We start from the raw sequence: 20,646 nt of genomic DNA on the forward strand, positions 1-20,646 counted from the left end.
TTATTCGTGATGACTTTATTTCGCGATCTACCAGAGGTAAACTATTTGGCGACAATTAATTTTCGCAATGAAGCATTTTTCGATCTTTTGTAAATAGACAGAGAAGTGTTAAGTACTGATTCACGGTGAGAAATATTCACGATGATGAGGCTGTCGCGAACTTCGCGAAAATTTCTCGCAAGCGAATAAAAGTTGGTTTACAGTAATCTCTCACCAGAACATAACTTGAATACCTTATGTCAAATAGAAACTATAAAGCCAGGATAAGTTTCTTACATACCTGGTATATCATGATACCTATCCCTTTGGTCATTACGACAGTGTCATTGTTACCATAACTTAGTAAATTTGAAGGGGTAAAAAACATTTTTAAACAGATTATTGAATAAAATTAATTTGTTTATATAACATTGCTAAAATTTAAAAACTGAATGCTGATACCTGTACATGTATGTTCCACTGAATTTCATTCATAAAAATTTTATTTCCTTGGCAGGATATCATCACAAAGTTTGCATCAGTTCCAGAACCAGAATTTCCAGGTCATGTGATTTTAGAGCAATTCCAGGCGCAGGTAACTACTAACAAAAAGTTCATGTAAGGCCATAATAAAAATATTCCTAGATTCTCATCCCCGCCCGCCCCGATTTTATACCCCCGCCTCGATCTTTTTTATTTCTGTTTTTCCTCATCTAAATTCTGATCGGGATTGGTATTCATCTACCATTTTACTTTCGTTTTAAATCCTGCGAAAGTCGACAAGATTTTGACAGCTGAAAAGATGGTAATTGCGGTAATACATGCGTATATATTTTAAACAAGGGTCATTGGTTGAAAAAGATTGGTGATGATGTGAAGTAAGAGATAATTCAACCTTTACTATGACTTTTATTCGGGTATTATAGATAAAATTACACCGACTGACCAGGTCAATAAAAAATCAGCAAAATTGAAAAAATGTAAAATAAAAGCCGCCCGCCCGCCTCGATTTTTAAAAAAATTCGGATGAGAATCTAGCAATTTATTTATTATGGCCTAATCAGCATTCATACTATTTGTTCAAAATGAAAGAGAAGATTACTTATTATATAATTATTGTATTTTAGGTTAGTGCAGCCCTCCGTCCAGCTTTTTCACCTGACACTTCATCAGATGTCACAGCAGCTGCCTGTGATGTAAGTAGTTTTGGACTCTTTAGTGATTTCACCTTTTGTAAGAGTCTCTCTCTAGAGTATCTTTATGTGTGTCGGTTATTTCTTGTCAAGAGTCTAAATTTTCTCCTCCCATTACCCAGTTTGTCTATACAAAGTACATGTCAGGAAAGGGAATGCACTCACTTTGATCTAAGTTTCCTTAGTACTTTTGATAATTGGGTGCTATGCTAGAACCAAGTCAAAGATCAAGATTAAAACATTTTTTGCATAAACTTTATGGAAAGGGGATTATTTTCAACTCCATATTTCTCATAGTTTATTTGATACTACTTGTATATACAGGTCTGCAGTACATGGATTGGCAGTGGAGTAGCTCGTGACCTCAATGACCTCCGTCGAGTTCACCAATTGCTGGTGTCCTCCCTAGCCAAATTGAATGCTGGGAAATCCCAGTCTCCTTTGTACAATGAGAGTGCTGTTACCATGGAGAAGTTAGCTGTACTGGGAGCCTGGGCAGAGGTAAGACTTTTGTCTGGGTACTCAGATTTATGTTATAAAGTGATATTTAGTAAGTGTTTATAAAGTGATATTTAGTAAGTGTTTATAAAGTGATATTTAGTAAGTGTTTATAAAGTGATAATTAGTAAGTGTTTATAAAGTGATATTTAGGAAGTGTTTATAAAGTGATATTTAGTAAGTGCTTTAAAAAAAGTTTGTTAGGTAAATTTATCAAATTCTTGTAAAATTTTGTCCTTGGTAATTTCAAATTAACAGAATATTCACTAATTGGACACACATTGATCATACAAGTTTTTGCATGAAAAAAGGGAGTAAAATGAATTCAAAACAAAATAAAAATTTGATCCTTAGTTTCTTAAGCTGATAAACTGCCATTTTTGTCATATATGAATGTAAAAAGTGAAGGGGGATCATAAAAAGAAAAGAAAAGATTTATCATATTGATAATGTCATATTTTACAAAGTAAATTTTGTTGCCAAAAGGTTTCAAGTGCTGAAGCTGTTGTATTGATTTTGATTTCAGGTATATATTGTGGCAGTAGAAAGGGAGCATGAGAAAGAGACTAAACCCCCAAGGGAGGAGGATGAGTATGGGGAGAGTTCCCGGGAGAGTCTGCTGTCCCTGGTACAGCCAGAGCTCCCCACCCTCAGTCAGAACTGGCTAGGAGCCCTCAGAGACTACGCATATCTCTCCCTCCCCACAGGTAAAAAAAAAAAGACTGAAGGAATTAAATACTGTAAACAAACTTTTATTCAGAAGTGAGAAATATCAAAAAAGTTTTGCGACTTTCTTTTACTCACAAATATTTTTCATTGCCAACAAATTATTCACTTGCATATTTGTGCAGAATTTTGCCTCAATCTCAAAAAAATGGTAGTCGTGAATGGCTTCAAACTGAAGAATTGAGAATGTGCATAATTATTAGTTTACAGTAACTAAAAGTACAGACAGTAATTATCTTTATGGTAAGCATTTGCACATGGGGAAAGATAATCCTACTCTTAACTCAGTTTTGTCCTTTTTTTTGCCCCACAGAGTATTCTAGTCAGCTGCCATCAGACGGGGGAACGTTCTACCACCCAGACACTATAGATAGTGCTAAGCCTCACTACAAAAAACGCTGGACCCCGATCCTTCACGCTTTGGCCATCTGGCTCCATGAGACAGGCTTTTCAGTTGGAGAGATGAACAAAGAGAGTGATAAAAACTCTAGTGTTCCAGCGAATGCCCCAGCCAACATGAAGAGGGACGAGATCAACTCAGACAGACTGTATCTTATCCTGGGTAGGAAATAGATTTAATGTTGAAGAATTTAATTTAAGTTTTAATTTATAAAAACTGAAATTGCACTTTAAAAAATTAAGCACTTGGCCTACTTGTTAATTCACAGGCCTCAAATATATTGCAAGGTATCTCACTTCTTTACCTTTATTTTGACAACAGAGTAATAAAAATATTAGAAACTAAATAAATACACAATATTTAAAGAATTACATTTATTTTCTTGATAAATGATCTTAAGATAGGTTTGTCTGTTCTTTCAGGTATTTGTGTGGAAGCCTTGTCCAATCCTCAGACTGTTCTGACAACACATGCTGTCAATGGCATTCTGAAAGCATCGGCTGCAGTTCTGAGTTCTGATTGGCCAAAACAACAAATAGGGGCAGACCCAATCCTGTCCAAGGAAGTTCTGAATGTGATGCACAGGTATGAAATCCATCTACTTATCTTTTGTTATTTTGTTGATTACACCCATACTACAAAATCCGAATCATAGTGAAAATGTCCTTGTTTCAAACTTTTCTGTAAAGCAAGACTCATTGAGAATTACATGTACATGTATATGAGCAAATCAGATTTTTTGCGAGCATATTACTGGTAGACAGATAAAGAAAGGTAGAGAGAAAAAAATGCTAAGGACTTTCTGTATTTTCAGAGTATTCCTGACCCAGGAAAATGTGTACACACAGCTCTTAGCTGTCAAAGTAGTCAAAGCTGTGCTGCTAGCTGGCAAAGATTGCCTTCAACAAGACAGAACAAAACTTAAAGGTAGGAAACAGCAAATAAGATTCTCAGGGATTGCTCACAAATACTACAGTTGTAGCTTTTCTAAAAAATTACAGGAAAAATGTGATTGCGACTTGAGTTAAATCACATATATTTATATTCTACGTTGTACACACAATTAAAGGATCCAAATAGAAACTCTTGGAGCATCAGAAATTAATTGTTTATGGTATCTCAAAGTTATGGGCCTTTCAATAGTAACTGTCTTTTTTTTATTGAATTATTTTCTTTAGAAAAAGAACTGGACACTCCAACAAGTACCAGCTCTGAGTCAGAGGATACCTCAGACAGTGGCTCAATGGGAGATGGAGGGGAGGAGGGGGACATTATTCCAGAGAAATCTGTGGTGTACGCGGCACTGGAGGTGTGTCTGTGTGTGATATCTAGACAAATTCCAGCCCTCAACCCCTCAGCTCCCAGCACTGGGTTCCAGGTCCCAACAAGACTCACCAAAATGTCAGAGGAAAACTGTTCACTGGTAGCTTCCATAGTGCTTATTCTGGCAGACCTTCCTAATATGTGTTCCAAAAATGGTAAGAAATATGAAGCTATTTACAGGAATTTCGATAAAGTCTGAAAAAATTTGCTTTAAACTTTGCAATCCAAAAAATTATTAATTCTTGTAGTCAATCAGTTTGTAATTGAAGTCTTAAATTATATGTACATTGTAAGTTTTTAGGGTTGAATAATAAAGATTAGGTATAAATAGCCTACTTTAGCTTTAGAGTAGAAAAAAATTTGTTTCATTAAATATAGTGGGTTTGAGAAACTGTTCCTTTTGATTGATATATGGAAATGGCATTTACTCACAATGTTTAAATTCCAGGTTCCACTTCAGTCCTTCCTACAGTTCTTTTCCTCATAACTGGTGTTTTACGAGAGATGTCCAATAAAGGTGCCGAGAGGAAGTCCCCCGTCCTGGTACAGGCCTGTCTGACAGCCCTCCGTACTCTGTGCTCCTCCTCCTTTCTAGAGGATGAAGACGTAGGAAGTAAATGGAGGGAACTTCTCAGAAGTGCTCTAGTCACTGTGCTTCAAAATTCCAAGCCAAGTATGAAGTCTATCCTTTATGTAGCACCATTTATTAAAATTCTGTGCAATGTTTGGAAATAAAGACAAAATATTATGATCTATTGATATTCATCAACTTCTTAGAACAGCATGTGCATATAGGCCCACATGTATGGGAATACATGTACCTCCTCTTCTAATATTTTCAAAATCTGTTTGTTTCATTGTTGGAAGTACATGTATTATTATCTATGAATTTTCAATGATAAGCCATTAGCTCATGGAGAATTAAATTTTGTTTAAACTGTATTGGTGCAACAGTTGGAATTTTGTAGAGCTTCAGCTTATTCCCATACATATTTTAAGGTCCTTCATTTTCTGTAGGTGAAGACAAACCTGGTATGGATGAAGTGACTCTGCTTGCCACAGTGACAATGTTTTTAGTTTGGGGCCCGAAGGAGATAGCAAAGACTCCCTTTATTCAGAAGCAATGTGTCACGATGTTCAAGGATTGCTGGGAATCCAAAAGTCCAGAGGTACTTACCAAACAGAAATATAGATACATTGGTAATGCGGACATTAAAAATTATGGCTTATAATCAGAATACTGTAAACCAACTTTTCAGAAACAATATACGCAAGTTTCATAGCTTTCCTCAAGTCTTATATATTCTTCATGTGAATCATAATATTGTTTCAGTCATGAACATAAACAGTTATGGATGGATTCCATACTGATAAATTGTGAATAAAGTGAATAAAATTGTTGCAATTAATAGTTGGTTTAATTTTTTAGCTATATGAGTTTACATTTTGTTTCAGGTTCAGCTGAAGTGTTTACAAATGTTTACCTCTGTGATACAGAAGTTGGACACCAAAGATGCAACACCGTACATACGAGGGGTCGCTGCCAAGTTCTTAGAGTATTTACTGATATTAAAGGATGATAAATCTGGACTAGATTCCCAGCAGGCACTGGTGACTGCCTCTCTGAACTTCGCAGAAGTATTGGTAGCCAAGGCCGAAGATGACAAAAGTAAGAGAAAGCAACTGATCACTTACTGTTTCAAATATTCATCAGAGGTTATTTTCCTTTTTGAGGTGTGAAAAGATATATCCTTCATAAAATGTGATTTTTCAACAATTTTTCATGAAATTAAATCCCTACAAACCCATATTTTTTCTTCAAACCACAAAAGTTTGACTCCTCGAATAAGCGGAAATTTTAGCGAGACGCAAATTTAGCGATTTCTACCTAAAAACTTGCATTTTATTCTTAGCGAGAAGTAATTTTAGCAATTTTAAAATATTAACTAAAGAAACTATTACAAACAATACGCAAGTAATTTTTAGCGATGTCAGCACCCTCGCTAATAATGCCAAAATTAAAACCTCGCTAAAATTTCTACTTATACGGTATTTTACAGTATATATAGTAAGCAATACTTGTGTGTAATACATTGTATTTTTTTCTTTTAGGGATGACCCTGCTTTCTTTGTTACTTCCTGTGTTAGTATCTTTCCTGGTGGATGAGAAGAAATACTCCTCCGTCTCTAAACCTACCCAAGCAATCCATGACGACTGTTTACAAAGACTAGTCAAAATAGGGCCCCTATATCCAGAACAGTTTAAAAACATCATGATGTCACATGCTGACCTTAAGTTAAAGTTAGGACTAGCAATCAAACACAGCCAGACTCAGCTGTCCTCACAAAAGAAGAGAGAAGAGGCAGCGGCTAATCAACAGAAAATGAGCCAGCTGCCAGCCAAACCTACCATAGCATTGAAAACGAATTTCGGAAATTTTGCCGCAAGTTGACAGTGAGGCATTTCATTGTTGAATGAGCTGTGATAGTGCAATCTTTTTTTAAAATATATATACATATCCCAATATTTCCACTTTGGGATAACTGTTATATTTGTTATCAAGTGTGTTCATGGGAAGCGAGTGTTGAGTGAAGATTTTTATGTGTTTATTGAAAAGTACTTTAAATATTGTAGTTTCAAGGTTTCTGAAGCCATATTTTTTAATGTCTAAACAACTATTTATAAGGGTAAAATATTTATAATTTCGGAAAAAAGAATGAAATCTAAAGTTTTTCCTTGTATGAAAATATAAGGGTAAAATATTTATAATTTCGGAAAAAAGAATGAAATCTAAGTTTTTCCTTGTATGAAAATACAATCTTTTTCTTGTTCTAATCAACGTTTTATAAATGGCATTTAAGACTATTATCTGAATAATTTGTGTACTTTCTGTTACAAATATATAAACAGAGATATTTTTGCAGGCTATTTTAGTGAGTACTACTAAAGGCGTATTAATAAAATTACTCTATGCAGTGTTTTCAATAAGAGCCGGCAACCGGCAAAATTAACCGCCTGTACGAGAAATTTTGCCGGCTATGAAATTTCCGGCATTAGGATTTTGCCGGGGCTGATACGTGAAATCCATAGATTTCATCGCAACTATTTCCATGATCTAGAGTAGCTTCCCTTGAGTGCGCTCTTTTTTCAAGGAAGTTTGATTAGATCGATAGTGTCATGTAATATGGCGTCGCGGACAACGAATATTTGAGCGAAGTCGTGGAGAAACGTGCTGCTGCTGTAACACATGCGTTTGAGAACACATACATTAAGAGGCATAAAGTATGGTCCCTTCCGAAAAGATTTGTTTGTGTTTTATAATTTTCGATTTAAAATTGATTGTGCCACAGACTCAATATTAAGTGAGGGGTTCCCCGGTGAAACAACAGCAAATATCTATATCTAGTCCAATATAATTTTAAGACCTTACTAAAAAATGTATGAATTCTTACAGAATATACTCAAAATGAAAATATCAAATGTTAAGCTAAGACGTGACTCAGACGTAGAAATTCTTACAGAATATCATCAAACTGAAAATTGTATTCTCATTTATTCGTGTAAGATCTCTTGAAATACAGGGACAGTACCGTTTTCACATTTGGGAAGAATTTAATGTACTAGTATTTTGTATCAAATTCCATTTTCTTAATTACTTTATTCTGACAATCTGTACAAAATGTCAAAAAATTAAATCGGTTTAAAGATTATTTTATTAAAAGTCAAAGATTGCGGTTTATTTCAATTTTAAGGGGGTACTGTACATCACCAAGTGTTTAAAAAATCTTAAATTTTTAACTAAATAATTTTTTTTAAATATGAATAAAAGTTCTGAACGGACTGTGAAAGGGAAGAAATATGTGGAATTTTCAGTATAATATTTTACACATACAATTATTGTCTGTACTATAATTTCATACTTAAGTTGTCTATATGTTTTAATAGATACATAGTTTTCAGAAGAAAAAAATAACTCAGTCTGTCAAAAATCTGTCAAACAAATCGTTGAAAAGACAAAAATTGTTTTCTAATTGGCTTTTTTAAGGTAAAATTTGTGGAAAAAATAGTACTTTTTTAATGGCCTGAGAGGTAAGAAAAGTGAGTCCAAAATGCTGAATTTCGTTTTTGGCCGGGGGGGCTTCGCCCCCCTGGGCCCCCTACCAGGGCTCTGCCCTGGACCCGCTGGGGGCCTAAGGCGGCCCCCAGACCCCTCGCCAAGACTGATTTCCTGCTATTCCATCTATTTTTCCTTCTATTCAAAATCTTATTGAAAACACTGCTATGTTAAGTTTAATATTTTTATACTTGAGTAATAAATTTAAATGGAAAAAATGTTAGATCTGTAATCTTTAATATGATTGTTTTTTTAATCAGTGTTAATCACACACTGTATAAAATATACCAGTATTCAGAAAGAAGACAAAGATGTTTTTATATGTACATTCATGTAATTATGTTTTAAAATTCACTTTTCAGACATGTATTTGTGAACAAAATTTATTTTCCCTATGATAATTTTAACAAATATACCAAATACTGATTTTCTTTAAATTTCCAACAATCAAAGTTGGTATACAAATATATTCTTGCAAAAAATCAATTGCAATTTTTAAAAAAATAAAATTGGTATCAAATATCAAAACAATATAAAAATGTATTTTTCTTGTATTTCTTAGTGTCACTTTTAGAATAGCAACTCCCTAGAGGTTCCAGGCATTTTCCTACTTTTCTCCATCCTGGAATGGAAAACAAAATGAATTGATATCTAGAATAACCTCCTTGCGATTTTAAATTCAGTCAAAATTAATATTTGAATCATATTTTTAAAAGCAAATTAAGGAATATTTCCAACTTTTCCACATGTTTGTCCAGGAATTGGTACATGCTTTGGAAGTCGTACTCTTCTCCATCAAAGTCCACCCAGTGGTATGGGAACAGTTGAGTTACCCCTCTTGGTTTAAATCTGTTATTAACAAGAAAGGCCAATAAAATTTATATACATGTTTTGCATTAGATATATACAAAATTTCCTCTGATCATATAAAATATACTACCATATGCTAAAATTTTCTGAATCCATTGCTTTAACTAAAAGTTAACATTTACCCCCCCCCCCTTCCCCCTGACACAATCATCACATTTACATCATTTCATATGAAAGCAGGAAACTGATGTACTGTATGTAGATGCATAATTATTTCAAAATATTCAGTAGAACAACTTGCCTTACAAAGGGAGTCCACTCTACATCTAACTGATAGGGCATTTCTATCTCACTGACATCAACATGGAAAAAGTCTACATCTTCTTTTTGGAAATGATCGATTAACATTTGAAATTTTGGTTCTGTTGCCGCACAAAATCTACAACCTGTGTTGGATAGATAAAAATGTCATTAAAAGTAACAAGGATTTACACAAGCAGTAAAATGTTTTCTTTTATTAAATATATCATACTATTGCATATTTTGAAATACTCCAGTACATGTATATCGATTTTCAAACAACTAAACATTTGCCATCAGAAGTATAATTTTCATGACATACCTTTCCTACAGAAAATAGCAATTAGTTGATTCTTGTTTTCTATTACGTCATTTTGAAGTTCATCTAATGTTGCAATTTTAACGACTGTTTTAGGGGGCTCTTTTTCTTGGGATGGTTTTTCAACAGGCATTTTTATTTCCATGTACCGCTCTAACTTTGCGTATGATTTGTCTTCTCTGGAAATGAATTAATGAAAGAAAATTAAATTTTATTCAGGTTTTGCATAACTTAGAACAAATTAAATTTTATGCCAATAATGTATTTTTTTTTAACTAATGCTTTCAGAGATTTCCTACAAAACTTTTTACCCAGCATCTTCCTTTTCTTCAAATTTCAAAAACTTTTCATGACCATCTTCCGATTTTTTGAAATCAACTTTCTTTTTCTTTGGATGATCAAATGATTCTTTCTTGTTATCTTCCTTGGATTCAGGAGATGTATCTCTTTTTGATCTCTTGTGTTTTTGTTGTTTTTCCTCTCTTTTGGTGCGCGATCGACGTTGTTCATTGGTTCTCTTTGACGTTACGTCACGTTTTAGCCTTCGCACTTCTGGAACTTTGACTTGTGCTGTCACAGACTGAGAGAGAGGAGAAGGAATTCCGTGATGTGTTGGTTTCTGTAGATGTCTGACTTGCTTTGCTTCCTCTGTCTTTCCCAATCCATGATTTGGACATCCCCAGTTCGTCAGCATAGACGACTGAACCATAGTTCGCCATAATCCCGGTAATTTACCACAAATCTGCAAAAATTAATGTAAATGTAGATATACAAAATATATGTTTTATTAATATGTCATTATATTAAAAATTCTTGACAAATGTCTCGAAGCAAAGACAACTCTCTCTTTCTCTCTTGCTCTTTCGCCAATTTTAATGACTTCCGGTATGAAAAAAATGTTTTCGAATTGATTGCTAGAAAGCCTGTAATTTACACAAATTTCTATTCATTTTATTATAATAAAACATTATTTCCCCATTATATGCAATACTTGTAATGCAAGCAACTGACCATGACTGACACCGTATCAGAACTGGCTGCAACATCTTGACCAAAGCAGACTACGCCGTATTGCCCTGACGTCATTTTGTCGGAAATCACGAACATGTTATTGCTAGGAACTATGTTAGTTGGGTCCGAATTAGCAACACCAGTAAACTCAAACAAAGCATTTGATTGCTGGTTGTAACAGAAGCGACTACCACCCTGCAAAATCCCTCTTGGTCTTGTGTAAACTTGAATAGCTTCGACGTTTTTCGTCGCAAACTGATACATACATCGATAACGTTTTGCTTCTTTCGTTGCTGTCAAACATTCCTGAAGAATGAATAAATAAATAATAGTATAAGCTTAGTCAAAATAATTATATACAAGCAACATGTTAGTCCTAAAGTTATTTTTTCTGCTGAAAAATGCAAAGGGCAGGGATTGCATATTACATGATATTCTACGTATAAATGTACAAAAGATGTACAGTGTATTTATTGATTATATTGGAAAATGATTGTAATGGAACAGTATTTGTAGGCCTGTAAATTGTATATTTTTAGAATTATAAGTACCATGTACGTATTGGCAGAAGCCAATAATGAGAATGGGTGATTCCTTTCTTTGATTTCGGTGAAGTAATCTTCGAGTTTCATATCAGTCAGCTCTTTGTGGTAAATAAAGGGATTCCCCGCTAAGACACTTTTCACTGCGTCCAATAAGCTTTCTCGATTTTCTGTCAACAGAATTTAGACTTTGAGAAAATATAGCTCTAAAATACATATAGTATTAAACTCTGTCCTCGTAAATATAAACTTGCTTCACGAGATTTCTTTTTCTTTTTTTTTTCTTCTTTTTTCTTTTTGAAGACTTTTATTTATACTGCAAATTCGGGTAATCCACTGACATACAAATGCACACATATAATTTAAAAATTTTGAAATGCGCTACTTTCTGCATATTAGTTCGTCACAAGAACGATCAATTTGGTCCTTTTTTCTTCCCTACGCTAATAATTTAATTTCATTTGTAACATGTCATTTGATTGGATAAAAGATTTTATCCATTTTGTATAACATAACTTGCCTACGTCACAATGAGTTACGTCAAAAAACGTATTACTCCGCTTGACGTTACTTTTAAAATTTAATCAATGTAAAGCCTTATTCTGGGGGAAAAATTGTCTCGTTGTCTGCATTGAAATTAAATTATAAGGAATGAAGCTTATTTCAACTTATATTATACGATATAACAAAACTTGGGGCAGTTTACGCTTTTTTATAAACCGCTTCGCGGTTTATAAAGCGTAAACTGCCCCAAGTTATGTTATATCGTATAATATAAGTTGAAATAAGCTTCATTCCTTAATAAACTACACTTTTATTTTAGGTCAAAAATTTAAGTATAAGCACAAAATAATATACATGTATTATGACGAACCACTGTGTACTGTGATGAGAGCAATTACAGGAGGGTATTCACGTATTGGTTGACATAGTCTCCCACAACACTGAAACAACAGGACTCACGAGTCTCACAGACAGACATACCTAGTGACATACACACGTAGAAGAGATCTTCACTGCTGTCTCCAATGGTTCTGCTTTTCCAGGAATAAGAGGTTGGAGGTTGTAGTTGGCGATTACTAAACGCAGGAAAAAGAAAATTGTTATGCAAAATCCAGAATCCCTTTTCACTGCTTTTGTCACTTGCTAAAATGCCCTGCAAGTAAACAATTGAAAAATTAGCAAGATACAAAAGCCCTACTCCTAACTGTTCAAAAGCTATGACCAATGTTATTTTTTTTTAAAAGTGGGTCAAACTCTAAGATCAAGGTCAAAAGGTAAAAAATATTTATACCCACTGAAAGGTCTTGTCATAAAGAATACATTTGTGAAGTATGAAAGCCCCAGCACCAACTGTTCAAAGGTACTGGCCAGGGTTTAGTGTGGTGATTTTTTGTGAAAGTGGGTCAAACTAAAAGGTCAAGATCTAAGAGGTCAAATTTGGTGGTACCCAAAGAAGGGTTTTGTCACACGAAATACACCTGTGAAATAATGAATACCATAGCCCCACCCACTCAAAAGATTTGGGTAATGTTTAAGTTTTGGCGGAGAAACAGACAGACAGACGGATGAACAGGAAAACTATATGTATCCCCGAATCTTCCATTGCGGACGCAGAAGAATACTAGTAAAATGGAAATCAATGTTAGAATGAACTTTAAAATTAACCACCGACAAATGAACAAAAATTAAATATGTAACCTGCATCCATTTGCCGTAGGTTGGAAATCTGAGCGTCTTCGCTACTCTCATGACGTTTATCAGATCGTAGGAATACGTAAAATATTGAGGAAAGACGTCATTCATAATCAGCTCTACTGCTCTGGCCAAAGCACTGTCCGGATTTTCTGGTCTGTGAAACTACAGAAAAGTATATATTTATTAGATGCTAAAAAGTTCTTGTACACATGTATTTAAAATTGTTGCATTGAAAAGTTGACAACAGCCTCTAAGCTTCTAATGATGAGATGAGAGACAGAGAGAGAGAGAGAGGGAGAGATTTATCTCATGTTCCTTTGGAACCTTGGACTAATATTGTGGCGTTGTTAATGTTGTTTTACAGGGCAACTTCTTTCAGATAGCCTACCAAATTTTATTCATACTATACTACATTACCCTTATTTAACTTAACTGTATCAAAAGGGGGGGGGGGGGCAACCGGCCCTTCAAGCAACATTTTCAATAGTAAAAGTCATGCTTGAAAGAAGAGGGGGCAACCCCCCCCCCCCCCCCCCGTTGCTACGTGTCTGTCGTTAACATTCCATAACCTAAGCCTAGATGCCCCTTCACTAGAAAAATTACTATCCCCCCTTTTTAATCGGTGAGATGTATCGGAAGTAACAAATATGTTCAAACAAATACTAGTACTAGTTATTGATAGTTTTTTCTAATATATAGAAGATGACGATTTTGGTTCTGAAAGAATAATTATTGGGTAAAGGAAGCAATTTTGTGTATTTCTCAATAGTCAGTTATGCATGTAGGAGTACATGTGAAAGTGATATTTGCTGCAATGTGAGTTTAGAATTAATTTGATATCGTCTCAATGAATGGGAGTTTAACATCAGTATAGTGTGTAAGAGTGCACTTAAGCATTTAAAGCTAAAAATGCTGCTAAAATGCTCTTCTAAATAACTTCTGCAAAATCCATTTAAACAGTTAAAGGCATCATTCAATTTTAAGATAGACTGACCCTCTGAAAAGGCAGATAATTCTTAGTTTGATGAAAAAATGAACTTATAAAAGGTTATTTCATGTAGGTTTTATAGAGGCTGCGAATGTGTCATTTAACCGCTTTTTTTTTTTTGGTATCAGTTTGGAAAAACTGAAGTATCTTTGCTTCAATTATCTTTGATTATTCGTGTTACAGGAAAGAAAAATAAAGAATTGAGTTGCTTACCGAAACATCCGAGTTACTCGTACTATCTACATAAAAATGAAAGAACGGCATAGATCGTTGTTGGTAAATGATCCACCAGTCTACCAAGGTCCCATTCTTACTGGGGCAAATCCCGTGACCCCCGGGCAGGCCAATTACCAGGATTGTCACTGCTACACACACAATCATATTTACTGCATTATTGAGAAAACGTTTTAAACAGGGACGGATGTTCAACCACGTAAATAAAATTGCGGAAGAAATACCCTTAGATGGATTGTTTATTTTCAGATGCTTCGTTCGAAAAACTATTGGTTTATTAAGTGTAGGGATTTAGACATGATAACGGATTTATTATCTGCATTAAGTATTAATTTCCGTGCTGATATATATTGTTATACATAGCTTTGACGTGTACTGGAGTTCAAGTGAGCTTAGTTATGGTCAACAATACTTTCTATATTGTTAAATTGTTGTCATTTGTCCTCATTGATGTAAATATACCGGTATATGTATAGAAACTATTTAACTGACTTTCATGCCAGGCAATGGAGGGGACATAAAGATAGATTGGAAAAGGAAGTAAGACTGAGTTTTGAAAAAGGGGGGGGGAGTTATCCTCCTTTGAAGATCAGCTTGAGTTTCTATTCAGCATTAAAGAGAGTAAGGGGGGAGGGGTGATGTGAAAGAAGATAAAAACAACTGGTTAAGGAGCCACCTTGAGACTCCTGTCCATGCATTATTCCATGGGAAACACGGGTAAGAGGTAGCCGGGCCAATATCCTCAGAACCTGGTGAATCTTTAACTTATTAAATTTCAGTCTGACATGCAGTTGTTTGAATGCACAAAATAGGGGATTTAAAATTAAAATACACGCTCATAGAAATTGACGATTTATTCAGTCTTATTAAAGAACAGGGAATTTACAAAATACCGAAATTAAACAATGTTATTGAAATCCCTGTAGTATAAACTTATCTGTCAATAGCATGCTTATGTTTTCAAATTTGAACACGCACCTTTCTCCATCATCGCAATGCCAGGGGTTCTGAATCAACACGTTGCCGTTTACGTCAACATGTTGACTCAGGACCCCTGGCATTTGCGAGGATGACCTTTCTCATGCCTTATTTTAATGTTTTATAAAAGGCATCAAAACGTTTTTTTTTTTTTTTTTTTTTTTTTTTACAATTTCTTTTATGATTTTTCGAGGTTTTTAGAAATCGTCAGAATCTTGGAGCATATAGGGGCAAAGTTCCTTGAAGCTACTGGGGGCCTCAAGGCGATAACCACACCCCCTGCCACTTGCGCAAAACCACGGCAGATAGCAAGTGTTCAACAATACGAAACACATCAAGTACGAGTTGTTTTGTACCTATTCCCCGAGTGCAACATCCGGTGCCGAAGTGAAAGCATGAGTTTCCACAAATATCATGAAAAGGTCCAAGAAGGTGATACTGTCATACTCTACCTTGGATATGAAAATATGCACGCAATTCAAATTAAACGTGGAGCAGTTTTTCAAACGAAATATGGGGCGTTAAAGCACAATGACATTATAGGGACGATCTTTGGCAGCCGAGTGCATTGTCCCAAGGGATATCTCTATTTGTTATATCCAACCCCTGAGTTGTGGACCTCTAACTTACCTCACAGAACTCAGATCCTCTACTCAACAGACATCAGTGTGGTTTCCCTCCAACTAGACCTCAAACCTGGAGCAGTTGTTGTTGAATCAGGTACAACTACAAAGTTATTATCAGGTTGTCTATGGAAGAAATGGGAATATCCTACATCTAATTTCCAGTCCTAGTTTTCTTCATGAACCCTTTTATGTTTAAATAAAAACTGTGACAGAACTGTCCTATCACCTGTAAATGAGTAATGACACTGGGGCTAATAGAGATGAAGCAAGTTTTACAGGATGTATATGTGGTTCTAAGGGAGCTAGCTTCAAATGAATGAATTATTAACCAAATTTTTCCAAAATATCCTTTGGAAAATGCAAATTAATTGTTTGATGAATGTTGAATATTAATACACAATTTAAATATCATTTCTTTTCAGGCACAGGAAGTGCCTCCCTTTCTCATGCCATCATCAGGTCCATCTTACCAGATGGTCATCTCTATACATTTGAGTTTCACAAAGAAAGAGCACAGAAAGCAGAGGAAGAGTTTAAGGACCATGGCCTCTCTGAATATGTCACAGTGACACATAAAGATGTCTGTCAGTTTGGCTTTGATCTGGAGGATGTTGCAGATGCTGTGTTTCTGGATTTACCAGTTCCATGGGATGCTCTACCGAGTGCCAAGAAAGCTCTGAAGAAGCAAGGTTAGTTTAATAATACACATTTTTCATAATCTTATAGATATTAGAAATGCAATAACTTTTGATTGACAAAAGGCAGTTTCAACAGAATCAGACTATACCTGAATTGTAACATCTAGTTCTTGTGAATATAAGTAAATACAGTGTTGAGTGTAGACAAGGAAAACAAGAAATTTTTTTACTTCTATACTGAGGCTTCTGGATTAGGAAAATAATATTTTTTACATCACTTAAAAGTTTCTACTGAAAGTTGCTCAGCTAAAATAAGTTTAATTTTAAAATAATTTAGTTTTTTAGAAAGTACACTTTATTTAAAAAAAAAAAAAAAGTAACATGATTTTTTATATTACAATCTTTTATTTTTAAATGTATACACTCTAGGTGGAAGAATCTGCTCCTTCTCCCCTTGTATAGAACAAGTCCAAAAGACCTGTGCTTGTCTAGATGAGTTAGGATTTGAGGAAATTTCAACAATGGAGTGTCTAGTAAGGAATTATGATGCGAGAACAATTAATCTGCCCAACCCTGAATTTTCTAAAGAAAAATCAAAGTCACAACCTACAGATACAAGAAAAATGGAACAGGAGGATATGGACACAGATTCCCCCAAGGGAGATGACTCTGTAAAGTGTGAGGAATCCGGTGACACTAACAGCAAAGCATGTGACGTAAAAGATAAAAAACAGTCTGGGGATGTTTTAGATGTGCCATCTTGGGATTACATTGGAAGAAAAAGTGATGCTAATTTCACATTCAAGTCTGGAATTTCCTTAGGAAGAATGCCAGGTCATACTGGATATTTAACTTTTGCCACACTCTATCCATTATAGCAATGTCATTCATTTGTTATAAAATCTTCTGTTTATTTAGATTTTATATATATATATATATATATATATATATATATATATATATATATATATATATATATATATATATATATATTGTTATGGGTCAGAATAACCCTAAATGCCAGCAAAGATCAATCACACAGTTTAAACTTAACAATAATTTATTTACAGTAATATACAAATCATTAAGTACAAACTTAGCAAAAATCTAAAAAAACATACATCAGAGTGTCCGTTGCTGCACACAATGTCCCAGTGAAATTATATCCCAGTAATACCTCAGTGATGCTTGTACGACAATTGTGTCTATGCATCGAATTGACAGGATATTTATACAGTAACATAAATCTAGAATATTCTAGAAGTTGTAAGTACATGATATTACTGGAAAGTTCTGGACATACACAAAGTTCAAGAATGTTCTAGAAAAAATGACTAAACATATGGACCACTCTGGAATGTTCAAGAAACTTAATGTTACTAATAATATACATGATGAAATAATACAAATACAACACACCTCACAACACCTCCCCCCTTAAAAAGTTTGAATGTCAATGAAAACTTACATTGTTAAAATGAGATATATGTACATTAATACAAAATCTAATTTGTTCATGATACTCTGGACAAGGCATCTGCAATAACATTGTCTTTGCCTTTGATATGCTTAATTGTTATGTTGTATTCTTGTAACAACAAACTCCATCTAGTCAGTCTTTGATTTTTGTTTGACAATTTATGCAAAAATGTCAGGGGGTTGTGATCAGTATATACAAGAATTGGATGCAATGTAACATTCAGATAAACATCAAAATGCTGTACGGCTAACAACAATGCAAGGCATTCCTTTTCAATGGTGGAATACTTTTGTTGACATTTTGTAAGTTTCTTTGAAAAATAAGAAACAACTCTATCTACATTATCACTATGTTCTTGAAACAAAGCTGCCCCGATTCCAACATCACTAGCGTCAACAGTAAGCTTAAATTGCTTAGAAAAATCTGGAGTTGACAGAACTGGATTGCTCATAAGGACAGATTTGATTTTATGAAAGGATTTTTCACAGTCCTTTGTCCATTCAAAATTAACCCTCTTTTGTAAAAGATTTGTAAGTGGACTTACAACTGAGGAAAAATTTGGACAAAATTTTCTGTAAAACCTAGCCATGCCCAAAAACCTCATTAACTCTTTCTTGTTTGTAGGAATCGGGAACTTTGCAATAGTTTCCACTTTAGCCATAATGGGTGTAACATAACCTTGCCCTACTTTATGACCTAAATACTCTACATAGGCATGACAAAATTCGCTCTTCTCAAGGTTCACAGTTAAGTTTGCTTTAGCTAAAATGTCAAACAAAGCACGCATGATTCGGAGATGTTCGTCCCATGTGTCGCTGTATATGATGACATCATCAATGTAGGCCTCGCATCCCTCAAGGTCTTGAAGAAGGGAGTGAATCATCCTTTGGAATGTAGCCGGTGCGTTTTCATGCCAAAAGGCATTACTTTATACTGATAAAGTCCATCTGGTGTAGCAAAAGCAGATATTTCTTTTGCTCTTTCTGTTAACGGTACTTGCCAGTAGCCTTTCAACAGGTCAAATTTACTGACAAATTTCGCGTTTCCAATTTTGTCAATACAGTCATCGATTCTAGGTATTGGATATGAATCAGTTTTGGTAACAGAATTCACCTTTCTAAAGTCTGTACATAATCGGTAGGTACCGTCCTGTTTTGGTACAAGAATACATGGTGAGCTCCAGTTACTTTTACTAGGTTCAACAATGTCATTGTCCAACATGTACTGCACTTCCCTTCTTAGGTACTGCAATTTTATTGGATTAAGACGGTACGGATGTTGTTTGATAGGCAGAGCGTCACCCACTATGACATCATGACAAGCTGCATTAGTTTTCTTTGGAACATCCGAAAAGATGTGATGATACTCACTCGTCAAGTTTTTAACTTGTTCCTTTTGGTGAATGTTCAAATGTCCAAGTTTGGCATCCAAATTAGCCAAAACTTCTGAGTTTTTCAAACGAACACTCTGATTACAATCTTTCTCATTCATTTCTACACTCATATCACTTTCAATACAATTTTGAACAGTCTTAGCATTGGCTAAAGTGGAAACTGGTTTTACAGAATTTCGGTCACACCTTTCAAAATACTCTTTTAACATGTTAATGTGACAAACCCGTTTCTCTTTACGTCGACCTGGTGTCTTAACTACATAGTTTACATCACTAATCTTGCTTTCAATTTCATAAGGGCCATAAAATTTGGCCTGTAAAGGATGACCAGGAATAGGTAAAAATACAAGAACCTTATCGCCTGGCTTAAACACCCTATTTCTGGCATCTTTGTCATACCACATTTTCATTTTCATCTGAGAACTCTTCAAATTTTCTTGTGCTAATTTACAAGAATTGTAAAGTTTTTCTTTGAAATCAGACACATAATCTAAAAGATTAAGATCAGTAGTCTCAGTCAGCCACTTTTCCTTCAACAATTTCAAAGGACCTCTAACTGTATGACCGAACACCAATTCAAAAGGACTGAACCCAAGAGACTCCTGGACTGCTTCTCTTGCAGCAAACAGCACAAGATGAACCCCTTCATCCCAGTCTTTTTCATACTGGTAACAATAGGTCTTCAGCATTGTTTTTAGGGTTTGATGAAAACGTTCTAGCGCTCCCTGGGACTCAGGATGATAAGCAGTTGATCGATACTGCCTAATACCCAACTCATGCATGACTTGCTGGAACAACCCCGACATAAAATTTGAGCCTTGATCCGAATGAATTGCCTTGGGTGCTCCTACAAAACTGAAAAACTTGGTTAGGGCCTTAACTATGCTCTTTGCCTTTATATTCCTAAGAGGTATGGCTTCAGGGAATCGAGTGGATGTACACATAATGGTAAGTAAATACTGGTTTCCAGATCTAGTCCTAGGCAAAGGTCCTACACAATCCACCAACACTCGACTAAACGGTTCTTCAAAAGCTGGAATGGGTTGGAGAGGAGCAGATGGTATCTTCTGATTTGGTTTACCTACCATCTGATAGACATGACACGACTTACAAAACTCAGAAACATCCTTCCTTAGCTTAGGCCAATAAAAATGACTCAAAATCCTATTATAAGTCTTATTGATACCTAAATGACCAGCCATAGGGGTATCGTGAGCTAAACTCATGACATCTCGACGATAAGCAGCTGGAACCACTATCTGGTGAACAACAAGCCACACATCATCTGGGGAAGCGTCAGGTGGTCGCCATTTTCGCATAAGGATGCCATCTTTCATATAGAAGCATTCTCCAACTTTAGTAGCCTCTTCTGGCGGAAGTGCCCTCTTACTAAGT

At 35.0% G+C, this 20,646-nt stretch overlaps 3 protein-coding genes across 3 annotated transcripts; 2 read left to right on the top strand and 1 right to left on the bottom strand.

Moving 5' to 3' along the window:
• The first annotated feature begins 486 nt into the window (after positions 1 to 486).
• LOC134268836 (HEAT repeat-containing protein 5B-like) lies at positions 487 to 6,961 on the top strand. The gene is made up of 12 exons (XM_062751078.1): positions 487 to 574; positions 1,107 to 1,175; positions 1,497 to 1,673; positions 2,197 to 2,377; positions 2,710 to 2,958; positions 3,219 to 3,381; positions 3,611 to 3,723; positions 3,975 to 4,274; positions 4,568 to 4,792; positions 5,137 to 5,288; positions 5,575 to 5,788; positions 6,232 to 6,961. The coding sequence occupies exons 3-12, from the start codon at positions 1,638 to 1,640 to the stop codon at positions 6,570 to 6,572; spliced, it is 1,974 nt and encodes a 657-aa protein (XP_062607062.1). The 5' UTR covers positions 487 to 574; positions 1,107 to 1,175; positions 1,497 to 1,637; the 3' UTR covers positions 6,573 to 6,961.
• A 1,638-nt stretch (positions 6,962 to 8,599) lies between these two features.
• On the bottom strand, positions 8,600 to 14,303 carry LOC134268835 (uncharacterized). Its single transcript, XM_062751076.1, has 10 exons — positions 14,116 to 14,303; positions 12,918 to 13,076; positions 12,201 to 12,372; positions 11,226 to 11,386; positions 10,675 to 10,980; positions 9,975 to 10,405; positions 9,667 to 9,842; positions 9,346 to 9,490; positions 8,973 to 9,083; positions 8,600 to 8,856 (listed from the first exon to the last, which is right to left on the bottom strand). Exons 1-10 carry the CDS (start codon positions 14,281 to 14,283, stop codon positions 8,805 to 8,807), a joined length of 1,881 nt encoding a protein of 626 aa, XP_062607060.1. The 5' UTR covers positions 14,284 to 14,303; the 3' UTR covers positions 8,600 to 8,804.
• Positions 14,304 to 15,492: 1,189 nt separating this feature from the next.
• Positions 15,493 to 17,289, top strand: LOC134268834 (tRNA (adenine(58)-N(1))-methyltransferase catalytic subunit TRMT61A-like). Its single transcript, XM_062751075.1, has 3 exons — positions 15,493 to 15,834; positions 16,163 to 16,429; positions 16,808 to 17,289. The coding sequence occupies exons 1-3, from the start codon at positions 15,510 to 15,512 to the stop codon at positions 17,254 to 17,256; spliced, it is 1,041 nt and encodes a 346-aa protein (XP_062607059.1). The 5' UTR covers positions 15,493 to 15,509; the 3' UTR covers positions 17,257 to 17,289.
• The last annotated feature ends 3,357 nt before the right edge of the window (positions 17,290 to 20,646 follow it).

The sequence above is a fragment of the Saccostrea cucullata genome, unplaced genomic scaffold, assembly GCF_032062105.1.
Source record: "Saccostrea cucullata isolate Sc308-1 unplaced genomic scaffold, CSIRO_AGI_Scuc_v1 ctg9385, whole genome shotgun sequence".
In the NCBI taxonomy this organism is placed as follows: Eukaryota; Metazoa; Mollusca; class Bivalvia; order Ostreida; family Ostreidae; genus Saccostrea; species Saccostrea cuccullata.